The sequence below is a fragment of the Falco naumanni genome, chromosome 10, assembly GCF_017639655.2.
Source record: "Falco naumanni isolate bFalNau1 chromosome 10, bFalNau1.pat, whole genome shotgun sequence".
In the NCBI taxonomy this organism is placed as follows: Eukaryota; Metazoa; Chordata; class Aves; order Falconiformes; family Falconidae; genus Falco; species Falco naumanni.
Window position 1 is genome coordinate 2,795,713 of NC_054063.1, and position 24,482 is coordinate 2,820,194.

The window sequence follows — 24,482 nt, forward strand, 5'->3', positions numbered from 1 at the left end:
GAATAAAAAGGTTGTTAGAGATGCATCCAGGTTTCATGCCATTGTATCATGTATGACACTTCAAAGAGTATATTTAATGGATTTGTTAATACAATTATTATAATGACACTATCAACCTGAAATCTGGATAACTATGATTTTGGAAAACTATGAATGGAAGTTTAGAATCTATATGTATTGTAAGTGCAGCATTTTTTGAGTTTAAGTCTCAACTAGTATAAATGGCATTGTTCCTCTGATTTGTATAGATAAATGCTAAAATATACCAGCTCTTCAGTTGGACTTGCATTTCTATTTGCTTGAGGCCCAGTAACGTAAATAAGAATATATAAATTATTTCCTGAATTACTGCAAATGTTTTTGCATTTTTTATATACCATATTGTACAGTTGTCTTCTGTGGGTATTTCCTGCCCAGGGAGAACAGGAGTTCCGTTGATGTAACACCAACATTTATCTTCAGTCACACATTCCTTTGTCTCTTCATTATAAACAGGCTTGTCCTCAGGGCATCTGGGGTAGCAACCTGTTGATGACAAGTAGAACAATATATAGGATGAAGAAAAAGTATAAAGAGTTAACTTGATGATAGGACACCTTCTGAAGGTAAAAGGATCAAACATAAAGTTTAAATCAAAGTAATCCTTGAACCATTAGTCTTTCCAAAATCCTTAAATCAAACAATTCTCATTGGTACTTCACACTGCCAGAGTACACTAAAGGTGTCCTAACAATAGTAACTGTTCTTTATATTTCCACTGAAGATAAAAAAACAAAAATAATTTAGAAAAATAACTGGATATATAAAAATGTGCCTTCTGACACTTCCCCACTCTTTGTAATAATCTCAATCTATTTCAAAACATACAGTTAACTATTTTTTTTAAATACTATGGTTAGGATTTTGGGATAGTTTGGTGGGGGTTTTTTTGTTTGTTTTCTTACCAGCAGTTCAAGGATTAAAATAGAAAAGTCAAACTCTGGACATTCCTTTCCAATCCCTAAACTAGAAGAGAGAACTGCTTCCAGTCTAGACCAGAAAGACTGTGTGGCCAAAAAAGTGGAAAAACATGGCTGTTTTCTCCAACTTTATCAGGTTGTAAAACAGAAGATATTTGTAGTGTCATTCATATTCTTGGATCATTGTAGTCCCCATGATGTGAAATTCCTAGAGACCTAGTTTTATGGGTGTCAGTAATGTAACTATTAGCCACTGATGTTCAGAAATAACAAATTATATTATAGGAAATCTTTATGTAAGACTGGAAGCAAACTCAACATAACAGATTTAAGAACATCTTGTCAAGCTGACCGACTATTCCATATTAATTAAATGATACCTGGGCACAATTACATGAAATAAAATACAAAAATGGCAAGGGCTTATTACCTTCCAGGTATGGTACTGAAAAGTTGGTGCTGACATTATTAATCATCCTGCAGGTTGTGACATTACTGCCACAAGGCTCATAGTGCCAGTCACACTCATTACGAGGGTTGTAGTAGTCACAAAATATCGCTGATGAGGAAAAAAAGAGAAGCTGATTAAAAATACAGTTGCCAGAACGCAGCTCTTTAAAGTGAATGCAGGTCTTTAAAGGTACAAGCCAAATGAACCTTCATGCTAAGCCAGAAAAATTTCTCTTGAGGTATAGGACCTGGACTTTCTGCTACTGTATTTAAACAAAAGTATAGGTCAAAACTCTGGGGGCCAAGATTTTCATACTAAACATTGAAGATGCAGGGTGAAAATGTTTGATTCAAATCACAAAAGAAGTAAAGAACTAGTGTTGATTTTAATTGAAAATTAAGTGTAAATTTCTGAGAGTATTTTTCTTCCCTAACTACTAGCAAACTCCTGAAAACTCTTGCAGTATGTTTACAATAGTTTACCTTGCTGTATCACATGCACTGAGAGTCTCCTCCAGCAGGCCAAGAGGAAGCATATGAGACATTATGGATACAACTTAAAACAGAATTAAGCTTAGATGACTATGGACAGAGGAAGGAGCTTTTATAAACAGACATCGGAGCTGATTTAAACTTATGACTTCTGGTTCACTGACTTCTTACACTTCAAAACTACAACAAGACTTAATTCTGAATCAGAATGAAATCTGATTTTAGCACTTTTTGGGGAAATACTAATCTAAATATTATTTTACATTATCTTATGACATACTGGTATGAGCATTAGCACCACTAATGGGCACCGCTTAAGGTACTCAATACTGATTAGGTTCATCTACACAAGAACACTTCTATATATTTTTGCTAAAATCAATTTTTAAATAATTTGGAAAAAAGAGAGAGGAGAAAGATAGTGGGAGTTGCAGTTCAACATTTATCAAGCAAAATGGCAGGATTACTTGAAACCTAGCCGAGAGAGAGAGAGAGAGGAAAAGAAGAAAAAAGATAGAAAACGAAAGAAAGAAACAAACAGCAGAACCAGAAGAAAAATAACAAGAAGAAAAAGGCAGGCTGAATAAAAGATAATTGGAATATAAACATTTACTAGTTCTGTTTGTTCCCTGATATGCTGCAAACACAAATTTCATTGCATAGCCAGCATGACCTTGCAGTGATAGTATTTATGATTTATTTGATAGGCTTTCTGACAGCAGCCAGAAAGATACAGTTGTGTTTAACTGTTACTCACGGCATATATCAGGAGTTCTCCAGAAAACACAGGCCTGAGCCTTCGTACATTCTTGAGCATATGCAGCAACTGCAGAGCAGAAGCACTCACAATCTCCACCACTGTCACAAGAGCAGGCATCATGAACACAAGCTTCATAGAAAGGAACTGGGTCCACCTGTTGGGGAAAGAAACGATGCCCCAGTTCATCTCCAAATTAGTTTTCAAACTACTAAGCCTGACAGATCTCTTGAGATATGGTAATTGAGCTGAGCAGGAATGAAACTGTTTCTTAGAATTACCAAATCGCAAACAAACACTATGGGCTTGAAGCTGCTTTATGTATTTTGGACAATAATAGATTTAAAATAATATAGTACCTTCACAATTTGCTATGACTGAAAAAAAACCCCAAGTGTCACTGGCAGTGTTTTCTAACGCAGTTCCATTTTACTGCTATCGAAACCAAACTGGATTGATGCCAGTGAAGTCTGATCTTCCAGCAAGCTTTGCCAACCAAGTGGTGAACTGTATCAGAAAGGCTGCACTTCACAGCAAATATGAAGCAGAGAATTTTGTGCTTGCCAGTTTTTGGAGTTTATCCAATGACACATTAGTAAAACATAACCACTATTTTTTGCTTGGAACTGCAAGAGGAGAAACTAGGACTGGATTTTAGCTGCTGAAGGAATCATCATAGAAATACATATTAAGTTAATTAAATTAGTAATTTTTTGTGATTTTTCCACTGTGAGTTAAAAAAACTGTTGATAATATTACCACACTTCAGGAAAGAGACCAGAAATGGAGAGGAGTGCTCTCTATGTCCTGTGCTCTGGAAGCTGTGGGCCTGACATAGTGTATGCTATGACAATTTGGAGGCACAGTGCTGGCAGCTAAGCCTGTCTAAACTGTGCGATGTGGTTTCCAAGAAGATCCCTTCCATGGGTTGAATATTACAAGGAGCAGTGGTCTCTTCAACAGCTACCTTTCAAGTATAGTATGCGTTTCTGTCAGAAGATGGATCTGATGCTCGCAAGGCCTTTCAGAACTTACGGTATTGACAGTCCCTCAACAAGACATGGTGCAACTGCAGCACTCATGGACCTATTCAGGTTAGATTTATGAAGCTGGCTTGCACAGCAGTAGCAGTGAAACTGTGGTGATTAATATGGGCTTATACAGCCAGGGCTGGCACCACTACTGACAGAGTCCTGTTGCCACAGATACTCATACTGCTCTAAGTTGAACTGCTTGATTTAATTGAAGGTCACTCTACTTAACCGTCTCTTCATTTATTTCTGATGGTCTCTCTGCTTCTGCAGTAACAGAAATGCATTGTGCTGTTCTGTCACTGCCCTCTACAAACCTTGGAGTGACATATTTTAAAGACTTCACTCTGGATGATGCTGCATTCTTTCTCTGCCCAGGACTTCCGATGTGGTTTCACATCACAGGGCTTAATTTCTTGTGTGACATCTGGGCACATGGAAGACTGTTTCCAAGAATTCCCAAACTTCAGAGCATTAGTCTCCTGCAGCCCATTCCTTGTTGTAAAGTCATTGTTAGACTTGTCATCAAAGTTCCCACACAGACCACACACTTTGCCCTGGAAAAGAAAAATAACATATCCACAGCTTTTTAATATACCATGGAAGTGAGAAATAGATTCTAGTAAAGTAAGAGCAAAGCACTGACATTAAAAAGGACAACTGACTCTCTGTGTACATGACATATTTTCATCTTCCAAATCTGTTGTACAGAAATTAAACCTTTATTTGTCTGTGTACTCAGCAAACTATTCAGCTGCCATGTCTTCCCTCCTTTAAATGAATTGCATCTAGCGCATTTCCATGTCTGCAGCAGCCCTTCATCCAACTTACAACGCTAAAGAGAGGCTAAGCCTCCATTAGCTGAGAAGAATTAATTTTCCATTCTTCACAATTTATCATAACTCAGCTATTAATATAAGTCTGAGTGCATTTCATTCTGCTCAAAACTGTTTTTATTAAAAGCTTCCAACTTCTAACTAAAAGCACCATTTCTTCATCCATGACCAAAAAAAATGACAGGAACTAATTTTTCTTTAAAGTATTTAGCAACTTACCCACATTAGTGAACTTTTGGTAGTGCTATTTCAGGAACATCAGCCCCCTCAAGCAACAGTATGTCCCTGTTTATACAACCTCCCACCTCCTCATTCAGCCCAGCGAATTCAGTACTCTGTAATTCAGTATGCTGCTTTTCAGAAGTCAGGACCATCTCCATACATTCCGTAGGAAGTTTGGGTTTAACTGACATGGCTGAGATTCCATGCAGGTTTCTAAGTGCGTGTACAGTCAGTTCGCATCCCCTATGTTACTTTGGAAGCTTGGCTCTTAATATTCGTAAACTCAGAATGCCTTAGATGTTTAGCTTTATTGCAAACATGCTGTGCATTCTCTGCAATGCATTTTGATGGACTGTAAGGAACTCCAGTAGTACCTCTGCAAGCTGTGGTAGTAAAAATGCAAGCTAATCATCAATATGTAGAGGATATAGGAATTAAACATGGAACCAGAATAAAAGAACATTTATGTTTTCTTATCACATATATCTATTCATATTACTACTTTAGAAAAAGAGATAGGTCCTAACTTTGTAATCAGGGGTCAGCTTGATGAAAACAGTAGTCTTCTTATCCCAGATAAGCATCACTCCATTGCTAGCCTCAATAACGAGGTAGAAGCCTACGGTCTTGTTCCAATAACGCACATCATCACCAGTATCTCGCTGAATTTCTTTATAATCTTTGTTCTCCAATTTCAGTTCAGTTTTCTGAAAGATGAAGAGAGAAATGTTATAACACTAATTTTCATGATAGGATAAAATGTTGGATGCTTGTAACAATACAGCTCATTCTGAAACCAATAGCTCAAAGTCTGGGGTGAAATGACAGGAAGTGCTGTAGCACTTTGAGAGAGGTTTCAGTACCTGAGGAACTACACTTTTAAAGATTAATGTGATAGGGCCTCTAACCTTTCCTTATTATAGCTGCTTTTACAGATGTGACTTCGGAGCATTACTTTTTTTGAAATACTTGAATACCATTATATGCTCACCGAGTATCATTACTCACCCCTAGAAACATTTTAATAGCCTTTGAGCAGGTGACTCCTGTAGTTCCACAAGGAACATTCTCTGTGATGATACTGAATGAGCCGCTGGAATTTTTGTCACCACAAAAATCCTATTGAAAAAGGGGAAAATGAGCATAAGAAAATTAGGTAGATACTTAATTTTTAGTTCAATCTCATAATAATTACAATAATTTAAATCTTCACAATGTATAAATTGTTACTGCTGCATCATATGTGAAATCCTACGTACATATATTTTTACAGATGCACAAACATATACACATACGTCTCTGCATACATATAAATATCTAACAGTCTTTTGTGTGGTAAAACCTGGGAAACAGGTGGGACAATAAACCAAAATGAGGAATATATCCTTAAATATAAGTATCTTCTTTTGTAGACTCAGAATTTTGATTCATTCCACAACTGATAATGAGCTGTTAGCTCTCACTATAAAGTAGTCCTGTTACATACAATTTATGACCACAGTATCAGAAAAAAATCGCGACATTCACACAGCTTGCCTACACTGAAAATAGAGAATTTATCTTGGCAGAATGTGTAAACTCCTCAGGGAAAGTGATGGCAGGCAATAAAGAATGACAAAACCACAGAGGAAAGTAGATCTTCAAGACAATCAGATGACATTTCAGCCCTCCCGATAAGCATTACCTGAGTAGCCACATATTCACAACTCCCATCAAAGTCATAGAATTTTCCATCAAAGGTGATATAATGGCCACTTCCATATATCATACAAGTCCCATAGCACACATGTTCAGTGCAGCTCCAAAACCCTTTTTGGCAGGTACTAGAAGAGAACAGAAGAGTGGAATTTTCAGATCTCACCAAGAGTGTGCTGTCTGGAAAACTGCAGAACAAACCAAGCCGCCACCTGATACATGATAATGTGCACAATATCCATGTCAGTGTTGTAGAATTACCATCTTCTCTAGTTTAGCCTGCTTTTTAGCTTGTAACATAATTTTTAACTCTGACCAGATATATTTTTTTAGATCTGATAGTGTTAGTGCTTCTATTTTAAAAATAAGTGCACTTTTCCAATAAGAGATGCCGACTAAAAACAGAGGTATCAGTTACACCAATATTTTCAGCACAATCTACTGAAAACAGAGGTAGTTAATACCCTAATATTTTCAGCACAATCTACATTTCCTCAGATAGCAAAAAGTATGCCTAAAAATAAAGGTTTATACTTGCAGCTATTGCAGCTACTGTAGTACATAAAACTAGACATGACTATTAATTTACTGCATAGAATATACTCTAGAAGACAGTACAGAATCATAACTTACCAGGTGTTGCAGTCCACGGTTATCTTTTGTCCAGAAGAATACCACTGGTTGTTATGAAAGCATGGGCAGTCCTTCTCCTCAACACAGCCCCCTTTCCCATCATCAAATAGACCTTCAGGGCACACACAGCCTGAGACACACTCTGCCTGAAACTAAGGAATGAAAGGAGAAATTGTTACTTTATGAAAAAGCACTGCATTTTTATTTCACTTCTTCATAAACACTCTTGTAAAAACTGCATTCATAACCAAACAGCCTAATATTGACTAGCTTTAGAAGGTTTTTCTTTCTAGTTTTCTAGTTCTTTTCTATTGTTTTTTGTTTCTCTAAGAGCCCAAATCAAATTTCTTCTGGGAGGTATGATCACTGAAGACACAGTAAAAAGAAAAAGAAGAGGAAACGGTAAGTGTAATCATCATGAAATTGGCAACAGAGTAATATCATTGGGGAGAAAATAAAGGAAGATTAAACCCTAAAGAAATAAACTGTTAGTTACAGCTGTATTTTCTGTGTTGCAGTGCATCATTTAAGGAATACAGAATAAAGGAAACTTAACATGGAGAAAAACTGAATACATACATAATCAGTTTGAGGAGTATGGCAGCTAAGTTGTATAGGTGTTTGCGAAGACCACTTTGGGGATGCATTGCAGTCAAAGTACGTCTTGTTAGAAGAACATTCTGTTGCCCCTGAAAGGTACATTTTTGGTTTAGATGAATAAAGAAAAAGCAAAAGAAATGTGTATGAAAGGCGGTTGTTACTGAGACAGAAATCTCGGGGTATGTCTCTCCTTACGAAAAAAAGAGGCTTAGTGAAGACAGAACAAAGTGCCTAACTGTTTCACATAAAAAGCAAAAACAAACATGCAAAAGAAATAAGTGGAGAATTCAAATGGAAAGATGTAGGTTGGGTTTGGAAGTTGGGTTATGTTTTTTTTTTATTTTATTTTGCTTTACAGAATGTCACTCACCTTTCGTTCTCATTGTGACTGAGGTACATTGGACCTTTGCATTTCGGCAAACACTAGAAAAGTGAAGTAGAAATTAAAAAAAAAAAAAAGCAGCAAACTCAGTGCCTTCAATTTAAATCTAAGGATTTTTTAACAAATTTGAGAGTATTTACTAGATATGTTCTGCATAATTTCTACTGATATTTCAAGGTGAACTCTCCTGATGCGCACTCATGAATTTTCACTTGAAGAAAACATGTAGCAAGACTTTAGGCTACATGCACAGAAAAGTTATGTTTTTTAAGGAATGACAGCTATTCTATTAATCCTTACTAATATGCTTTCTGATGACTCAGGAAACAGATAATAATGATAATTTAAATCAAAGCCTTCATTTGGAACACAGTATATTTTCATGCTTATTTAATTCATATGCTGCAAATCTGTTGGCCTGTATGCCTCATCTGCCTGATGAGAGAAAGAAGTATTTCACAGTTTGCACTGATGATTCATGCAGCAAACTTCTCTCAGAGTTCATGATTAAAAATACCAGAATCATGAAAGTTGCTTTCAAAAACCTATACTACCGCGAGTACTCATCAAGGAGATGTTCCTCCAGTGGAACAGTTTTCTGACAGAAAAGGAAAGAGCAACATAAAATTATAGCTGACCTTTTATTTTCCTTTTACCCCTCTGCTCAACAAACCCCTATTAACAGTGCAGCTTCAGAGTAATGTTTATCTGTGAAGGCCAGTACTCGCGCCTCTAAACAAAGCTGCATTTCTCAATCATTAATAAATTACATTGCAACAGGATAATGCTTTGCTTAGCCTGAAGCTGTTGTGAAATGTATTACAAATGTTCATTAAAGCACCAAAAAAAGCTAAGCAGCTTACACCTAATCAGCAAATTTTAAAAGGACCTTTATCCCCACAAACAAGAAGCCACAATAGAACATACCAACGTTCTCCATCTTTTGTGACGTATTCCCCTGGTTCCAGGTATGATCCTTTGTAATAGCATGGGCACTTGGAGATGGGCACACAGGTACCCTGGTTATCCAAGTATGTATTATATGGGCAGCCACAGCCATCCACGGGAGTGAAGTCTTGCAAGCAATGTTTTTCACCATCAATAAGGGAACGGCAGGTTTGCTGGCACATTGTAAGATTGTAAAGGAAGATCTGATTTCCTGGGCAGGTAGAAACTTCACTAGCTGGAGGGAAAAGAAACAAACTGATAAATAAGGAATGCAGGATGAACAATTTAACCTTGACATTTCCAGTTTGATTCCTTTGGCTGTGCAGCATATAATGGTAAAAATATTCTCTTAGATTTTATTAAAGTACAAAAATATCAAAAGTCACAAGTAATGGTAGCCTAACCTTGCTTACCAGCTGAAGACTTCTTTTTAAATGCTATTATTAGTTTCTAGTTTCATAGCCATATTTTTTTCACACACTGATAATCAGAGAAAGATCACAAAACAATAAACTAGTCTCTATAATATTGTATTACTGATGAAAAGCAAGGACAATGATAAAGACACTGATAAGCATAGACAATGTAAAAGCCATGATTGGCTGGGGTTCTGTTAGTCAAAGCTAGAGAGAGCATTATTGTTTAAACTGGGGAAAGAAGGTGAAAGTGAAAAATAGTGCCTTCTACTTTTAAATGCCATGAAAAAATTACAGCTAAAGAATATAACACAAATTAGTAAACATTTACAAGCATTGTCTCTTTTCAGTCCATTAGACATTTCTAAGATACTCCAAAACTCTTAACACTGAGATCACTGACAGCCAAATTCAGAAAGAACTGCTTATTTCTCATGGCTAGTTAATTCCATGGGGATTATAGTTCCACTACTTACTGCAGACACTTTTTCTCCAGCCTTCCAGTATGATCCCTTTGAAAGCACAGGCTCTTGAATAAGAGGAAAGGGCAGCACACAAGCATTCTTCATTGTCTTCACAGAGGCAGGTGTCATACTTACATTTCTGAAAAAAAGAATGTAAGGATCAGTAAGTCCACAGGAAAACAACTGGCAATTGCAACGCAGTTGCTATGAAATACCCTATGTCCTTTTTCTGATGTTGTTTTTATTAGTTCCCGTGATCAGAGAATGGTGGAAGGAATGGACAAAGACCAGAGACTGAAAGTGCTGCTTCATTTCATACACAATGAAAGTTTTGGATGCTTATCCCAATCTAAGCCAAGCCTCTTAAAGCTTTAAAAAGTAGCCAGCCTCCTACCAACACCTGTCTTAAAGGACTTTGATACCATTCTTTCCCAGTTCAACTTAGGAATGCAGAGATCCATTAAAAAAATAAAAATCAGAATGGCAAAATATTAACCAGATCTATGACGTTCTTCACAAAATTTGAGCTCCAACTGAGTTCCAATATGAGCAGAGATTTAGGAATTTCTTTTTTTTTGCTCAGGTAAGCCTCACTTACTGCTCAATAATGATGAGCATAGGGGAAAAAGAAACCATGGAGATTCTCACATGAAAATGGTTTGGTATTACATTCCAACCAATACAGGAAACTTAATAAATGTTCACTAATTTTTCTTCTGACTTAATAGCAACTAATGTGTAAGGGTAGCCTTAAACTTTGTGTGCACAATTGCATCTCTTGAATCTTCTTTCCAGTTCAAATACCCAATCCAATAAAAAAGTATATTAAATATAAAACATAAGAAACCAGAATGAATGTACTTCTTTCTTCAGCAGCACTCCGTAAGAATCTCCTCATAGGAGATACTCTGGATGCATGCGATGCTGCTTCAGTTAACCACCACAAAAATTTCACCAGCTCTTATAGGCAAGCTACTCAATAATGTCTCAAATGTTTGAACAATGATAAACATCTAGTCATCCATCTGAAATAAAGCAGTACTAAAAAGAGTGCAAAATTACAATACCTTATAGTATTCTGAAGGATCAATAACTAAATGACATCTTGCAAAAGGACCCTCTGAGTTTTTCAGCAAAGAACACCAATGCTCAGCATAATTTGCTAAAAAAAATAGGATAAAAATGAAATTATATCATCATATTCATTGCATTCACTTATCTTCCTTGTGCCATGTCTACTTATGCTGTCACATAAACGCAATACAGCCACACAAATGACAGAACTGTGTGCACTTTGGGGAGCTGAGAAACTACATGCAATCACTGTACCTTTATTTCTATTCTCCGATTCAGTTATCTAGCAGTAGACATGCAATCATAAAATCAAAATCAGTATCATATTGCTGCAACTTGTCTACATGGAATTCTGACAGCCCTTTCCATCTGGGAACCATAAAGCTAAGTTAAAACAGGGGAAAATAATACTAGGAAATAGAAGCTGCCTTTGCAGATAATATAAATTAATGACCTTGCTTCCCTATCTTCCAGCTCAGGATTCCTCTACCATCACCCACTAAACTTTCACTTTAATTTCATGGGAAATCAGTGCTTGTATGCATATGTACTTGCAGAAATTAATTATTCATTTGACAGTCCTCTAGAAAGAGTTCAATGCCACGCTACAACTCTTACACGCTTGTTGCAGTAATATAAAACAAATGCTTTCTGCTCATTCTGGCAGAAGTAATCCATCTGAATTATTAGTGTGCTTACCGCTTTCAATGCTGAGACTGCAGGGGTCTTCCAGCTTTTCTACTTGGTCATTGCAGGTTGACTGAGCTTTCCATGTGTTAGCAAAGGCAGATCCTGTAGCTTCCACCAAGCCACTGGCTGTTTTAAAATCATCACCTTCCATTCCATTAAAGTTTCCACAAAGACCTATCAAAAAAGAAAGTACAAAAATTACCTAATTACTCATTCTCATTCTAAAAGGTCAAAGGGAAAGGGACCACTGATCACAAACATTTGAAACAGAAGTACATGCAGCTGATTATTCCACCTCAATATTAATGCATTCTACAAGTACTGAAGATGTAGGAGCCCTATTTTAAATCTTTAACCTCTTCAGAAGAGTAGCCTTCATGAAGGTACCTCTGCCTCATGAGATCACTGCCCTAACCTGTATTTTTTTATGCTTTCTGATGATATTAAAACCAGAAAGTGCACTAAAAGCCTAGTTTTGTAGACAGTTAAAAATTAAACTGAATACAAAAGTAAGGAATATTCTAAGAAACATTCATGTACTGGCACAGGAGTGATAGGTCACTTCAATATGAAATATGAAATAATAAAAATGCATTTCTAGTTTGCTTGAGTCAATTCTCTTCCAGTGTTTTATTTTCTGCTTTTAGTTTCTTCCTCTTCAATCAATAAGTAGCACGAATTATCACTCGTGTAAAGAATACATGATTCTTCAGCTGTGGAACAGCATGGCTTTGCTTCCCATTTGAATAGACACTTGCCTTGAAGTTTTCCTTGAACTGATTGATCCACAGTCGCAAACAGCTGCATGACTGGAAACAATTGGATCTGCAGCTGAAGCCCAAAAGAAGTCTGAACAATGAGGTAGTAGGAAGATGGCTTGAATACTGAGAAGCTGGCTGAAAAACAAAACATGGACTGTGCAGTAAACACACACATATGCTGCTGAGAGAATACTTCTTAGTAGATTCTAAGGTATCACCTGCCATGAAAACTCTGAGATCAGGATCAAATTAATCATTTTTTTTTTCCTCTAAAAATTGCTGGCCAACTAAATATAATGCTGGTCCCCACTAACTTAACAAGCTGATTACCTATAATGACTCATCCCTGGGATCAGTACCAAGTTCAAATTTTCTGCAATACAGCTTCAGTGCTAACTCATTAATGCTGAGAAATCTGAAGTGCAAGAGATTTTCAGAGAAGGTATTACCCCAGCACTGTTGCATACTGTATGACTAAAAGCATTGTCCAGATGCTCCTTGAACTCTGACAGCCTTGGTGCTGTGACCACTTCCCTGAGCTGCCTGTTCCAGTGACTGACCACCCTCTCGGTGAAGAGCCTTTTCCTAATGCCCAGCCTGCACTTCCCTTGATGCAGCTTCTTACTATTTCCTGGTGTCCTATTGCTGGTCACCAGAGAGGAGATCAGCACCTCACCCTCTGCTGCTCCTCTTGAGGAAGTTGTAGACTGCAATGAGATAAGGCTACCCCTCAGCCTTCTTTTCTCTAAACTGAAAAAAATGAAGGGACCTCACTGCTCCTCACAGATCTTGCTCCAGAGGCTTTTCACAATCTCGGTCACCCTCCTCTAGACACTTTAATAGTTTGATGCCCTTCTTACATGGAGGTGCCCAAAACTGCACACAGTACTCAAGATGGGGGTGCACCAGTGCAGCGTAGAGTGCAACAATCACCTCCCTTGACCAGTTAGCTACGCTGTGCTTGATGCACCCCAGCGTACAGCTGGCCCTTCTGGCTGCTAGGGCACACTGTTGACTCATATTCAACTTGCGATCAAACCAAACCCCCAGATGTCTTTCCACAGGGTTGTTCTCCAGCCTCTCATCCCCCAGTCTGCATATATAACCAGGACTACCTTGTCCCAGGTGCAACTGTTCTTGTTAAATTGCATATAGTTGGTGATTGCCCAGCTTCCTAGTCTATCCAGGCCTCTCTACCCTTGAGGAATTCCACAGCTCCTCCTAATTTATTATCATTGGCAAACTTACTTAAAGTACATTCAACTCCTGCATCCAGACCATTTATGAATACAAAGAGCAATGTCCCTAAAATTGAACCCTGGGGAGCCCCATTGGTGACTGGCCACCAACCTGATTTAACCTCATTTACTACTAACTCTTTGAACCTGACTTTCCAGCCAACCAAATGTATAACACATTTGCCTAGCTGCATGCTGGACAGTTTGCCCAGGCTACTCTGACAGGCAGTATCAAAAGCTTTGCTAAAGTCAAAAAACCCAACATCTCCTGGCTAACTGATTTCTTATAGTAAATCTATTATAATATGCTCTATTTATCTATTTAATCTACTTATTAGATGATCTATTTTATTGTCTAGAGCACTTTAACTTCTCTAAAACTTTCAGCTACACACTGTAATTGTTTTTGCACAAGCATCCATGAACGTATCATCCCATGAACACTTGTTCTTTCAGATAAAGAATTCCTTTCTAGCAAGTAACTTGCCATCTCCCGATAGGCCAGTAAGAAGCAACACATACTGTGTCAGTGTGCTGCCTGAACATATCCAAAAAGAAGCGATAAAGAGGAATTCTGTAATCCTTTCAAAAGTTACTCCCAGAGCTCACAGCTGCTGTCTGATAGTGACCTTCCACCAGAAGTTAGGCTCCTAAACTAGGTGATCTGAGTCAACCTCTGAAAGTGTCTAAATCCATTGATTATATAAAAAGATGCTGTCTCAAGTGAGGTGAGAAAATAAGAGGGTGCTACACAGCACATCATCTTTCCTGCTGTGGCTGACCAGAAAATACAGCAGATACCTTCTGCCAGGCTTTCTTCCCACAGGGGAAAAAAATGAATCATGGGAAGAAGAGAGATGAGGTAGACATGCTTGAGACACACCATTACTGGGAGCCAGGACATGCCCACACCACGTAGCCAGACTTGGAAAGTGCTAAACACCCTTCTTTATAGGCAAGTTAAGTTACCTGCCTTAACTTTAAGCGATGGCAATCCCTCTTTCGCAAGCTACATGTCAAAGTATATTCAAAACGTATGACAAAAGTGAAGGGATATTTTTTTCAGTCATCAGCTGTCTAGAGTCAGTCTGTCCATGAAATTATTAAATCACCTTCCTCCCAACTTTTTTCCAAAATCTGAACAAATTTCATATTCCTCTCTTCCACTTTTGCCTCTAAAATAACACACCCCTACATGAGAAGTCAGGTGTGTGATGGCTGCGTCCCTTACCTGACACATGAGGCACATTCACTGCCATCTCATTCAGTAACACACTGCCATCTGATCTGAAAGCCACCACCTGTGTAACAGCAAATAGAATAATGAGGTTTCAGGTACTGAGAGGAAAAGGAACTAATAAAAAAAATTAAGAGGGAGGATTTTTCACATTTCGACTGTGACTAGAACTTAAAATCTTTGAATGGAAGAATCTATCTGAAAACTGAATGTGGCAGCAGACCTGTAGGATACAAATAAGGTTTTGTCTTGCTATTCAGTGTTTCACTTACACCTGCCTACAACAGTTTATATCAGTAATGAAATGCAAAGCTTGTTTATATTGGGCACTTTGGTTTCAGCAAGTAGAAAAAAAATCAGGCCTTCAGAATCTATAGCAAGTTCCTATTCCCTATAGAAGCGTATGCCACAGCTTTAGTGTAATGGTTTAGCACAATTCTGGCATAATAAGAAATCCAATTGTTAAGCTTCCTGAAGAGATGCTACTCTGTATACAGAAACATAAAATGATGGGTTTCTGATTTGTTTAGTTTTGTTCCAGTTACACTGGCAAGGATGTGGAAGACCAGAAACAAGGGAGGAAAATTCTGTGTACATGTATGCAAAATTATATATAAATACAGTCTAGAAATTCCCATACAGAATGCTAAAGTGAATGAAAATACAAATATTTAGGAAGTATGGATTGTATCAACATTCAAAGATGGCATCTCTTCTGAAAAAGAATCAACTACATCTACAAAATTGTATCTGAATAAAGTAAAATACTGTGAGGGGAGTAAGAATGGTACTCTTACTTCTACCCAGCCTGGAATACAGTGAGAATAATCATATAGCACAGAGAAGAGAACAGTGGAAGATATCAGCTTATTTGAATGTCATCTTTTGTTTTGGTTAGGTCTGTTATGAGCTCTCAAGGCAGAAGCCTGAGCTGTTTTTCAGCCTGTCTGAGGTGCCTTATCATCCACAACAGCAACTAATAATAACAAAATTAGTTATTGCTCCAGAGTAAGGAAAATATGCTAATTTTCAATATATCTAGCAGAACCCACAAAACACTTACATTTTTTTTGTCATCTACTAACAGCACGACAGTCTTCAAACAGGTCTGCCTGTCTGTGGAGCCACAGGGAGTCAGCTCTGCCAGGAGAGCATAACTGTCATTTACCGTACCCTATAATCACAGGGAAATAAATATCCATTAGTCCAATCAAAATTGTCACAAGATGATTTCCAAAACAAAAAGTCATCAGTTACAATAGCAATTACAATAGAACTTAGCTATTAAGACCACCATTTCAGCACTGACTCCGGAAGCTGAACTGTCTTTCAAACAAATCATTTGGTATGGTTTATAGTTCAGCAAGATCTTTTGTCATTCCCTAGAACAGGCAGCAGATATTTTAGGGACAGATGCATAAAATAGCCTGCCTAGCTCCTTTCCCTAGTGGCCTTTCGCACTCAGACAAAGAAATAGCTACTACAGATTTGGCTCAGAGCTTCTAATCCTGAGAACTGCCAATTTTTGCAGTCTACCTGTCCACGTAGCTGGCATGATCCTTTGATTTCTTATATGTGAAGGACTCCACTGGATAATGACACCATACATAGCCTACTATCTGAATCAGTTCACCACCCACTGCAGCAAGTGCTGAACTCGCTTTGGGCTATTACAGCCCATCCTGAATTTTCCAGTACAGCTTTTAGCATTTCTGCTTCCCTCATCCCATAAAAATGGAATAAAACAACAATTCATAGCTGTTACTTATCAGAGCACAGATGCTTGTATTTACTTGAAAAGAAAAAAGTCCTACAGTACACAGTACCTTGGCCAACACATAGTAACAGTCTCCATGGAAGGTGTATTTCTTCCCATCAAAGGTGGTAATATGGGAACCTCCTTCCACTGAACATGTGCCTGGACAGGGTAAATCTTTACATGTCCATCTGCCTGAATCACAGATGCTATAAACAGACAAATAAAAAAGTGCTTGTAGGTATTGCAGGAGCTGATAGCACTGAAAACATCTGTATACCCAGCAAACAGCAAAATATCCCCAGGTGTTTTAAAACAGTATCTTTGACAATTTCCTTAAGTTTCCCCCCTGCCATATAACACAGATACAAGAAAACTTTCCAGAAAATTGGTTGTATTGACACGCAGCAGAAATGTTTTCAGGAAGTCTCCTATGACTAAGTGGAAGATTGAAAAACACAGACCCATTCACAACCATTCAAAGAAAGGCGTATGAACCACCATGATCCTTACCATTCTTCACATTCATTGGTAATGCTTTCTCCAGGTGAATACTCCTTTCCGTGGAGCTTGCAGCGGCACTGGCTAGCAGGTATGCAGCCTTTTTCAGTAATATCATCATACACAGTTCCTGTAAAGCACAACAGTAAACTATTCCAGCTTTTTCTGAAATAAGCAGTTTCCACAGAGCAGAAACTCTCAAGAGGAGGCATGCACTCAACTTGACACAGAAAGCAGAGGCTGAGATTATCAAATCTCTGAAGAACTCTGTTTCTACTTTTTGAATACTGTTTCTATTTTTTGTCCTATAAGACACAGGGAAAATACTTTTATCCAGCTTTGAAAATCTAAGTGTATCCATTTATATAACCATACACAGATGAAAAGCTTAATGTAAATATAGAGGAACAATCTCAGAAATTTACATGTTTACATTTTCAGTCCTTCTGGCATATGTAGACTATAATTGTAATCTTTTTCCTAAGGTTGATAGTAGTCTGAGGATTTCACTCACTGTTCCTCACTATCACTTTCTGGGCAAATGATGTCCACTGTCTCAGAATTATTCAACCTAAAACCCATGATTTTCTGTAAATTAGCAGAGGTCAATTTGTTGAGAAGTAAAAAGCACAGTTTATTACCTATCATTGTGTTAATATGATTTAACTATAAAATCAATGATTAATTAATGAACTATGACCTCCTTTTTAAGAAAAACTTATAGTTATGTTCCCCAGGGGGGGGGGGGGGGGGGGGGGGGAGCAGAATAATGAGTAGCAGTACTAATTTTTAAGATAGAATTTGACTACATTTTATGTTTTAGCTATGACCTCCTTTGCCAGAGCTCTAGGTTTTGTTCCACATACTATAGCAACAATAACACTTGCCTTCAGGGCAGAAACATCCATCCATGTAGTGTTCTTCACAAAGGCTACTGATCCCCAAGTGTGAGCAAGTATCCATGCAGGGTGAGCTGCTTTCCCTATAGATCATGGTATCAGGACAGGTCTTGGCTGAAAGAATGAGAAAGACACTACCAGTTATTTGTGTGTGAAGTCCATCATTCCTCAGAAATTGCAGACCATATCCCCTACTCCCCTCAAGTCAGTGGTGTCCCAAGCCAGACTCCCTCTGGCAAAGCTTGCCTGTTTCTGAACTGCTTTCCCTGCTCTTTATACTTTCTTCTTTTGGTTTCTAGTCATCTGCAGTATCAGAACTCACAGTCCTTTAATGGGAACAGAATTTCTACTTGCTGAAAAAGATTTCTTAATAACAAGGGTGATAGAAGAAGAAAACAGGAAGAACATAGTATGCAGTTTATTGCGCTACTGATATGAAATTTATAATATATGCCTGTAGTTTTCTAAAGAAAGAATAAATTTAAATGTTTCACAGCACCATATCCATGAAATACTTGCTTCTTTGTAAGATTTATATAGCTGCTTACGGCAAAAGTACTCTGTCCTCCATTCACCCGGCCGGCCACCCGCATGTGAACACTGGCGAGAATATTCAGAGATGGTGCTGCAGAGGCAGAAGGAGTCCTCATTTCCATTACATGCACACTTGTCCTGCATGCAGGCTTGGATGTACATTTCCAAATTAAGGCGTAACCGACAATCAGCAAATGCAGAGGAAGTCAGCAATCTCTCACACTCATGACGCTAAGGAGGAAAAGTAGTAGTATTTAAGACTTATAAGCACCTGAGCTTCTAGGCACTTCCTGTCTTGGCGTAAAAATTGAAAACTGTTGTCTTCTGAACAGCAACAGTTTTTCAAGAAAGGAAGAAGAAACCATTTGCCCTGGAAGGGACAAAGTCTTCCCAATTCCTCACAGACCAACTCCCCATAGCACAAGAATGACTTCATGTGCTCATGCAAGTGAAGTTCACCATGAGGAATACTCACATGCTCATTACAGCTTGGAAGTGCCTGAGTTTCATCAGGATCTTCACATTTGGCATTGGGTTTCCTGATCTTCTGTAAATTTCCATATGTAATTGAATTGTAGTTTGCATCTATGAGAAAAAAACGCAAAGAGGACTTGCTGAGCCCAAAAAATTCACAAGGAGCATCTGATTTCTGGGACTCTACTGATCAAGCAGAACAGTTACTATAGTATCAAATATGCCTGTTGGACACGGGTCTCTGCTCTGAATTACGTCTATTATGTATAAGTGTGCTTAAAAATGTAAAGTGGTAATGAGAAAAGAAGGCCAGTAGAGAAAAGAACAAGATGATTAATCTGGAATAAAATAACCTTAGACCAGAAATGCAGCACTGGAACACAATGTTTATTCTGGGGCAATAACAGGCATCTCTCAGGTGAAATTTACTCTCCTGAGATGCTCCTATGCACAATGCTTATCAGCCTGTCTTCTGTGATATGTATGGTAGGATGACTCACCTCCATTGATAAACTCATTGTAGATTGGAACTCCATTGTAATCCCCACAGAGACCACATGTATGGTTACTAAATCTGCTGTCCAGCTCCACCTAGGTAATGGAAAGAAAAAAGAAAAACCAGAAAATAATTATTTGGAGCATGAAGAGATTTCAAAGCAAATACATTTACTCAGAAGGGAGGTTGCTATAAGCAGAAGTGACGGTGAACTCAAAACTCTACAGACACAGCTTTTGCAAATGAATTTCTAACATAGTTAATAAACACACAGTTAGATGTAAAAAGTAACACAGAAAACAGAATTGAGTGAAGCTTTTGTGTTTCAGTAATGGCAGTAACCACCATGGTGATAAAGATGAAAAGGAAAGCATTCTTAAAATCACAGGGGTTGGGAGCGTTTCCTCATTTTTTCCCCTACTGGGATAAAATTTAGGTCTTGCTATAAATTAGGAAGGTCAATGATGGAAGTCCTTTAAAAGACAAATGAAGGAAAATGCAGATTGGATTGTGGTAGTGATATAGCAAAATCATCAGTTATTTCTCAGAAAGCTCCTTCTCCCTTTCTTGAGAAGAGTAAGATCATCTGCATGCCATACTGCTACCTCTATCACATTGCAGAGAAATGAATGTTATGCTTTTAAGATAAGGTAATGTGTCAGTTGGATGAGTCAGCCTAACACTCTAGCTCTGTTCAGTTCGTGAGATTCTACTTCTGTTCAGTACACAGTATAATCTGTTAAACCCAGGAAATACCAATAAAGACAACTCAGATCATACATACCATCAGTGCATCTTCCTGATTCCAAATCAGAATGAGGCCTAATTTGGCATAAACCTTGGTGTAGATGTCATTGCTCTCAATGAACATACCAGAGCTGTAGTAAGGTGTCTTCACACTAGGAAGAAAACCAGAGACTTTGCATTAATACAGAAACATAAGGGGTGACACGGATGTCTGCAATAAGCCAAATGCCCTAATGAATAGAGAAAAGAGTATCTGTCTACCTGATCCTAGCCACACAGGATGCCTTGTTTAAATGAGGCTAAAATCCTCTCTCTCTGACATCGGACAGGATAACTCATTGCCTTTAAAAGGCAACACAATTTCAGAGGCAAAGCCTCCCCAAGAGTGTGGGTTCTTTAAGAAAAAAGCCAAAATGGCAGATGTCTTCAACATAATCAAACGATCATCACTGTGGTATTAACAGAAGATATTCAAACACTCACTAATAATTTACTTCAATGAAAGAAGTAACAACATTAATGGAAGCTTTTCTTTACCAAAAGATCTGACAATGACTTCAGAGAGAATGAATGTTCCTTTCTAAGCATCCTCCTCTTCCAGAGAGAGTTCAAAAAGCACAGGCAGAGACAGGGACTGCCAACAAAAGTTTGAAAAGAAAGGAGCATGTAAAGAGGAATTCAGTAGTTTGTTTCAGTAGTTAATTAATTGGCAGGACCAACTCTGGCAGTGGTGACAGCAAGGCAAGTTAATGTGATAGAAGGTATTTTGCAGAAGGCTGAGCATAGACATTTTTCTCTGATAAAGAATCAATTCACCAGATCTGTTCTCGTACATCTGTCTAATAGTGCACTACGTAACAAGTCACACTGCTGAACTTCATTCAGCAATACAGGGATTATAGCAAGCAGCTTCATCCTATAAAATCTAAAGAACTAGAGACTGTTCAAACAGAAGTAGTGTAAACTGGAACCTAGTCAAAATAATCAGCTCGTTTTGTACAGATTTGCCAACACAATTGCTGCCTATCAGGATTCATGTGTATCTATGCACATCCCCTCTTAACTAGTCTCTGGGAGAATTTTATCTCCTAATTTCCTGTTACTGGGATTTTTCTTGCTATTTACCTCAGGCATTTTTAACATGGCCAAACTACTTATACATCTAAATACTAGGTAGGAAGTCAGAAACCATTGTTTTTACTTTTGGCTGTATTGTTCATCCTCTGGACAATGAGGCCTTAAAAGATCATGCTTTTTGGAGAGGGATTATAAAACACAGGGCAACCTTTCACCTTTCAGCTATCACAGCATGGACTGTTTCTCTTTCTTTATAATACTAGAACATTCAATCAATTGGTAGATCAGGTACCAAAAGGCAAATTCATACATTTTTCTGCTTTACAGTTTTCACTTCATTAGTGTGAAATGCTATTTTACACGTCAATGCATCATGCCATTTAAAGACCAATATGGGAAATTAAGTTCTACAACAAAGTCTCCCATACACAAAAACTGGTTCAGAAGGAATCTATTGTTTTATGAATACTACCTAAGACAAAAAAAACCCCAAACAAACAAACAAAAAGAGGCTTGGTTTAAGAAAAACAATTTTTAAAGGATTTCTAAACTTATTTTTCACACGCAATAAAGGGCTTTTCCAGTTTGAGGCAAGAATGCATTTTTTTATAGCTTCATGTAATTTTGTTATGAATTTTGCTATGAACCTTGGAAAACTGAACATTATTTTCTATCTTTGAACAGGTTTTTATTGCAGTGGCTTCCAAAATTCAGAGCAAAAGCTGAATTTGGGGCAAAACCCAGTCCTAGGATCACAATAGAAGTTTGGTTTTTAAATTATGCTAAGACATACTAACAGTCAACTTCCATCTTTAGAGCTATGTCTTAACTTATGAGTTGCTTCACTTGTTTCTGTGTTTATATATATATATATATAAACACACACTGAAAGGATAGGAAAAGATAGGAAAGGCTAGGTTAAGACACTACTTGGTACCAGTAATAGTGTCAGACTAGTTCCTTGTGTGACCATGTTACAGGAGGAGCTCACTGTGGAAAAAGTACATATTGCCACATACAAATTAGTGTAAACTTTGACCTGCATTGTATCTGTTACAATCCCTTGAGGAATGGCCATAAGATCTTGAAGAATTATTTATGAAAATTGGAAAAAAACAACTCTCCTCTGCCACAAAATAAAAGAAAAAGACAAGAAAAAAGAAAAAGAGAAATGCATCTTCATTTCTGAGGATCTGCTAGACCATCTCCTATGGTAAACTTAAGGGGATGCCGTAAAACAAAGGAAGCTATGGCATTTAATGCCAGTGAAAGGTCTGGCTCATGAGCTGCACTGTTGCCTGCACAACCAGAAGAACAATTCATGCAAACCTCTTCCTGACTGGCATTTAAATCATCCTTTATGCTAGCACAGAAATGACAATTAATACTAAAACCGCTCCTCAAAGCAATTTTTCTGCAGGATTTCAAAAGGGATTTTTGGTTGTTTTTTTTTTTCTTGTGGAAATGCTTGTAGCAGTTACCTTAACGGTTGGTATACAGAAAGCTGTGCAAAGAATCAATCCTGCTTTTATCTTCCCAGCACATTTCTCTGAAATACTATTATATTAAAGGAACTTACATCCGCCCATCCACGACAGCCAGTTTTGGTCTGAGGTACACCGTAAAGTCCTTGATTGTTATCAGAATATACTGGATCTCAGGGTGGTTATTGCTGTTGTGAGCACGCTGGATGTGGACAGAGAACTCCTTGTAAGACTCTCGGCAGTCAGAAGCAAAATTATACTCGCACATGCCAGGGAATTGATAGATGTCTCCATCGAAAGTTTTGAAATGGTTGTTTCCCCAAGTGCTGCAGACATAGTGGCCATGGTTTCTTGTCCTTCCTGTTAAGTGATGCAAAAGAAATAGGTATGAAAAAAGTGAAATGAATGAGCTAGCATCAAGAAAAGTGTTGCATTTTACAGTAGAAACCACTTGGAATTACGTGCACAGTGATCCCACAGATGTCAGGCCTGATCAAGTCTTTGCTACTAAACAGAAGAGATGTGAACCTCTAATGGAGAATAAGACATTAACAAATACTGCTGAGACCTGGGTTTATCATATAATCCTCACTGAGGCGAACGAATTTATCTACATGAGGTGGGGAAACTTAACCATCTGACCACTAGCAAGTTGGTGCATCGGTGCAATAGAGCTGCCTTGTCAAACACACGAATTTATTCCAAATCACAGTATCATTTTTAGCAATATTAAATATTTCTAAGAGCTATTTTATTCCCTGATGCAACATGCACTAGAAAGGAAAACAGCTAGGAAACCAAGGTACCACTCCTAGTCTAGAAGGCAAATAGATTAAATGTTACAAAAGGATTTGTGTACAACAGGAGTTTTTATTGAATCCTGTCTTTTCCTAACAGAAGTAGTGATTTCTCTTACTAGAGAACAGAAATTCTTTAGAAGATAGGCCAGAAAATAACCATAGTAGGAGAAAAAAAAATATTTTTTTTTGCAATAGCAAAAGATGAAGATGATGATATTTGTTCCCTTCCTATCCACCTATACCAACAAAAAATAAAAATTAACAATGTCTGATAAATATCAAGATGCTGTAGATTAGGGGTGAACATAAAACCTGAGCATACTTGGGAAGCTTGCCAAGGTACAAAAAGCACACATGCCACACATCTTCACAAGATTTTCTTGCAGTGTTTAATTTGAGAAAGCAAAACTACCAAGGAGACCTCTGCTTTATTGTACTTTGATGGTATCAGCCATACAGATACATCCAGCCAAACTGGTATGCTTCTCTTCCCAGAAGGAACACTACACAGAGGTGCTCCCAGGGCTCACAGCTGGTATCCCAAATGCAAGATAATGCTTCCTTCCCATTGCTGAATTCAAGATGCATCAGACCAAACCCAAAACCAATACCCCAAACCTGATCACTGCCCAAAATTCATCAACTAGCCCTCAAAAAAAATAGTAAGAGAGCTCCATTTTAACACTTCAAAGTCGATAACAGTAAATTAGTTTTTACAGAAGGATTATTAACATCCTGAATGACAAATTGAGCTTTGTTCAATGTTACTACACACACTTTTGAAGAAAGTATTTATGTCATTCCAAAGTAACGAAAGGCACAATCATCC

The 24,482-nt window shown here is 37.8% G+C and overlaps 1 protein-coding gene across 1 annotated transcript in view; it reads right to left on the reverse strand.

The window, feature by feature from the left end:
• Positions 1 to 24,482, reverse strand: part of MUC2 (mucin 2, oligomeric mucus/gel-forming) — a 49,717-nt gene that overhangs the window by 24,799 nt on the left and 436 nt on the right. The window contains exons 2-26 of the mRNA XM_040608848.1: positions 22,949 to 23,213; positions 20,330 to 20,444; positions 19,550 to 19,640; positions 19,051 to 19,160; positions 18,590 to 18,806; positions 18,030 to 18,155; positions 17,155 to 17,272; positions 16,712 to 16,850; positions 15,949 to 16,059; positions 14,880 to 14,949; positions 12,408 to 12,545; positions 11,659 to 11,823; positions 10,953 to 11,047; positions 9,894 to 10,024; positions 8,985 to 9,236; positions 8,046 to 8,098; positions 7,655 to 7,764; positions 7,076 to 7,227; positions 6,432 to 6,570; positions 5,756 to 5,866; positions 5,275 to 5,454; positions 4,007 to 4,246; positions 2,659 to 2,815; positions 1,390 to 1,518; positions 378 to 525 (exon numbers count right to left, since the gene is read on the reverse strand). Coding sequence (XP_040464782.1) covers positions 378 to 525; positions 1,390 to 1,518; positions 2,659 to 2,815; positions 4,007 to 4,246; positions 5,275 to 5,454; positions 5,756 to 5,866; positions 6,432 to 6,570; positions 7,076 to 7,227; positions 7,655 to 7,764; positions 8,046 to 8,098; positions 8,985 to 9,236; positions 9,894 to 10,024; positions 10,953 to 11,047; positions 11,659 to 11,823; positions 12,408 to 12,545; positions 14,880 to 14,949; positions 15,949 to 16,059; positions 16,712 to 16,850; positions 17,155 to 17,272; positions 18,030 to 18,155; positions 18,590 to 18,806; positions 19,051 to 19,160; positions 19,550 to 19,640; positions 20,330 to 20,444; positions 22,949 to 23,213 — 3,562 coding nt within the window. The remainder of the gene's footprint in view (positions 1 to 377; positions 526 to 1,389; positions 1,519 to 2,658; positions 2,816 to 4,006; positions 4,247 to 5,274; positions 5,455 to 5,755; positions 5,867 to 6,431; positions 6,571 to 7,075; positions 7,228 to 7,654; positions 7,765 to 8,045; positions 8,099 to 8,984; positions 9,237 to 9,893; positions 10,025 to 10,952; positions 11,048 to 11,658; positions 11,824 to 12,407; positions 12,546 to 14,879; positions 14,950 to 15,948; positions 16,060 to 16,711; positions 16,851 to 17,154; positions 17,273 to 18,029; positions 18,156 to 18,589; positions 18,807 to 19,050; positions 19,161 to 19,549; positions 19,641 to 20,329; positions 20,445 to 22,948; positions 23,214 to 24,482) is intronic.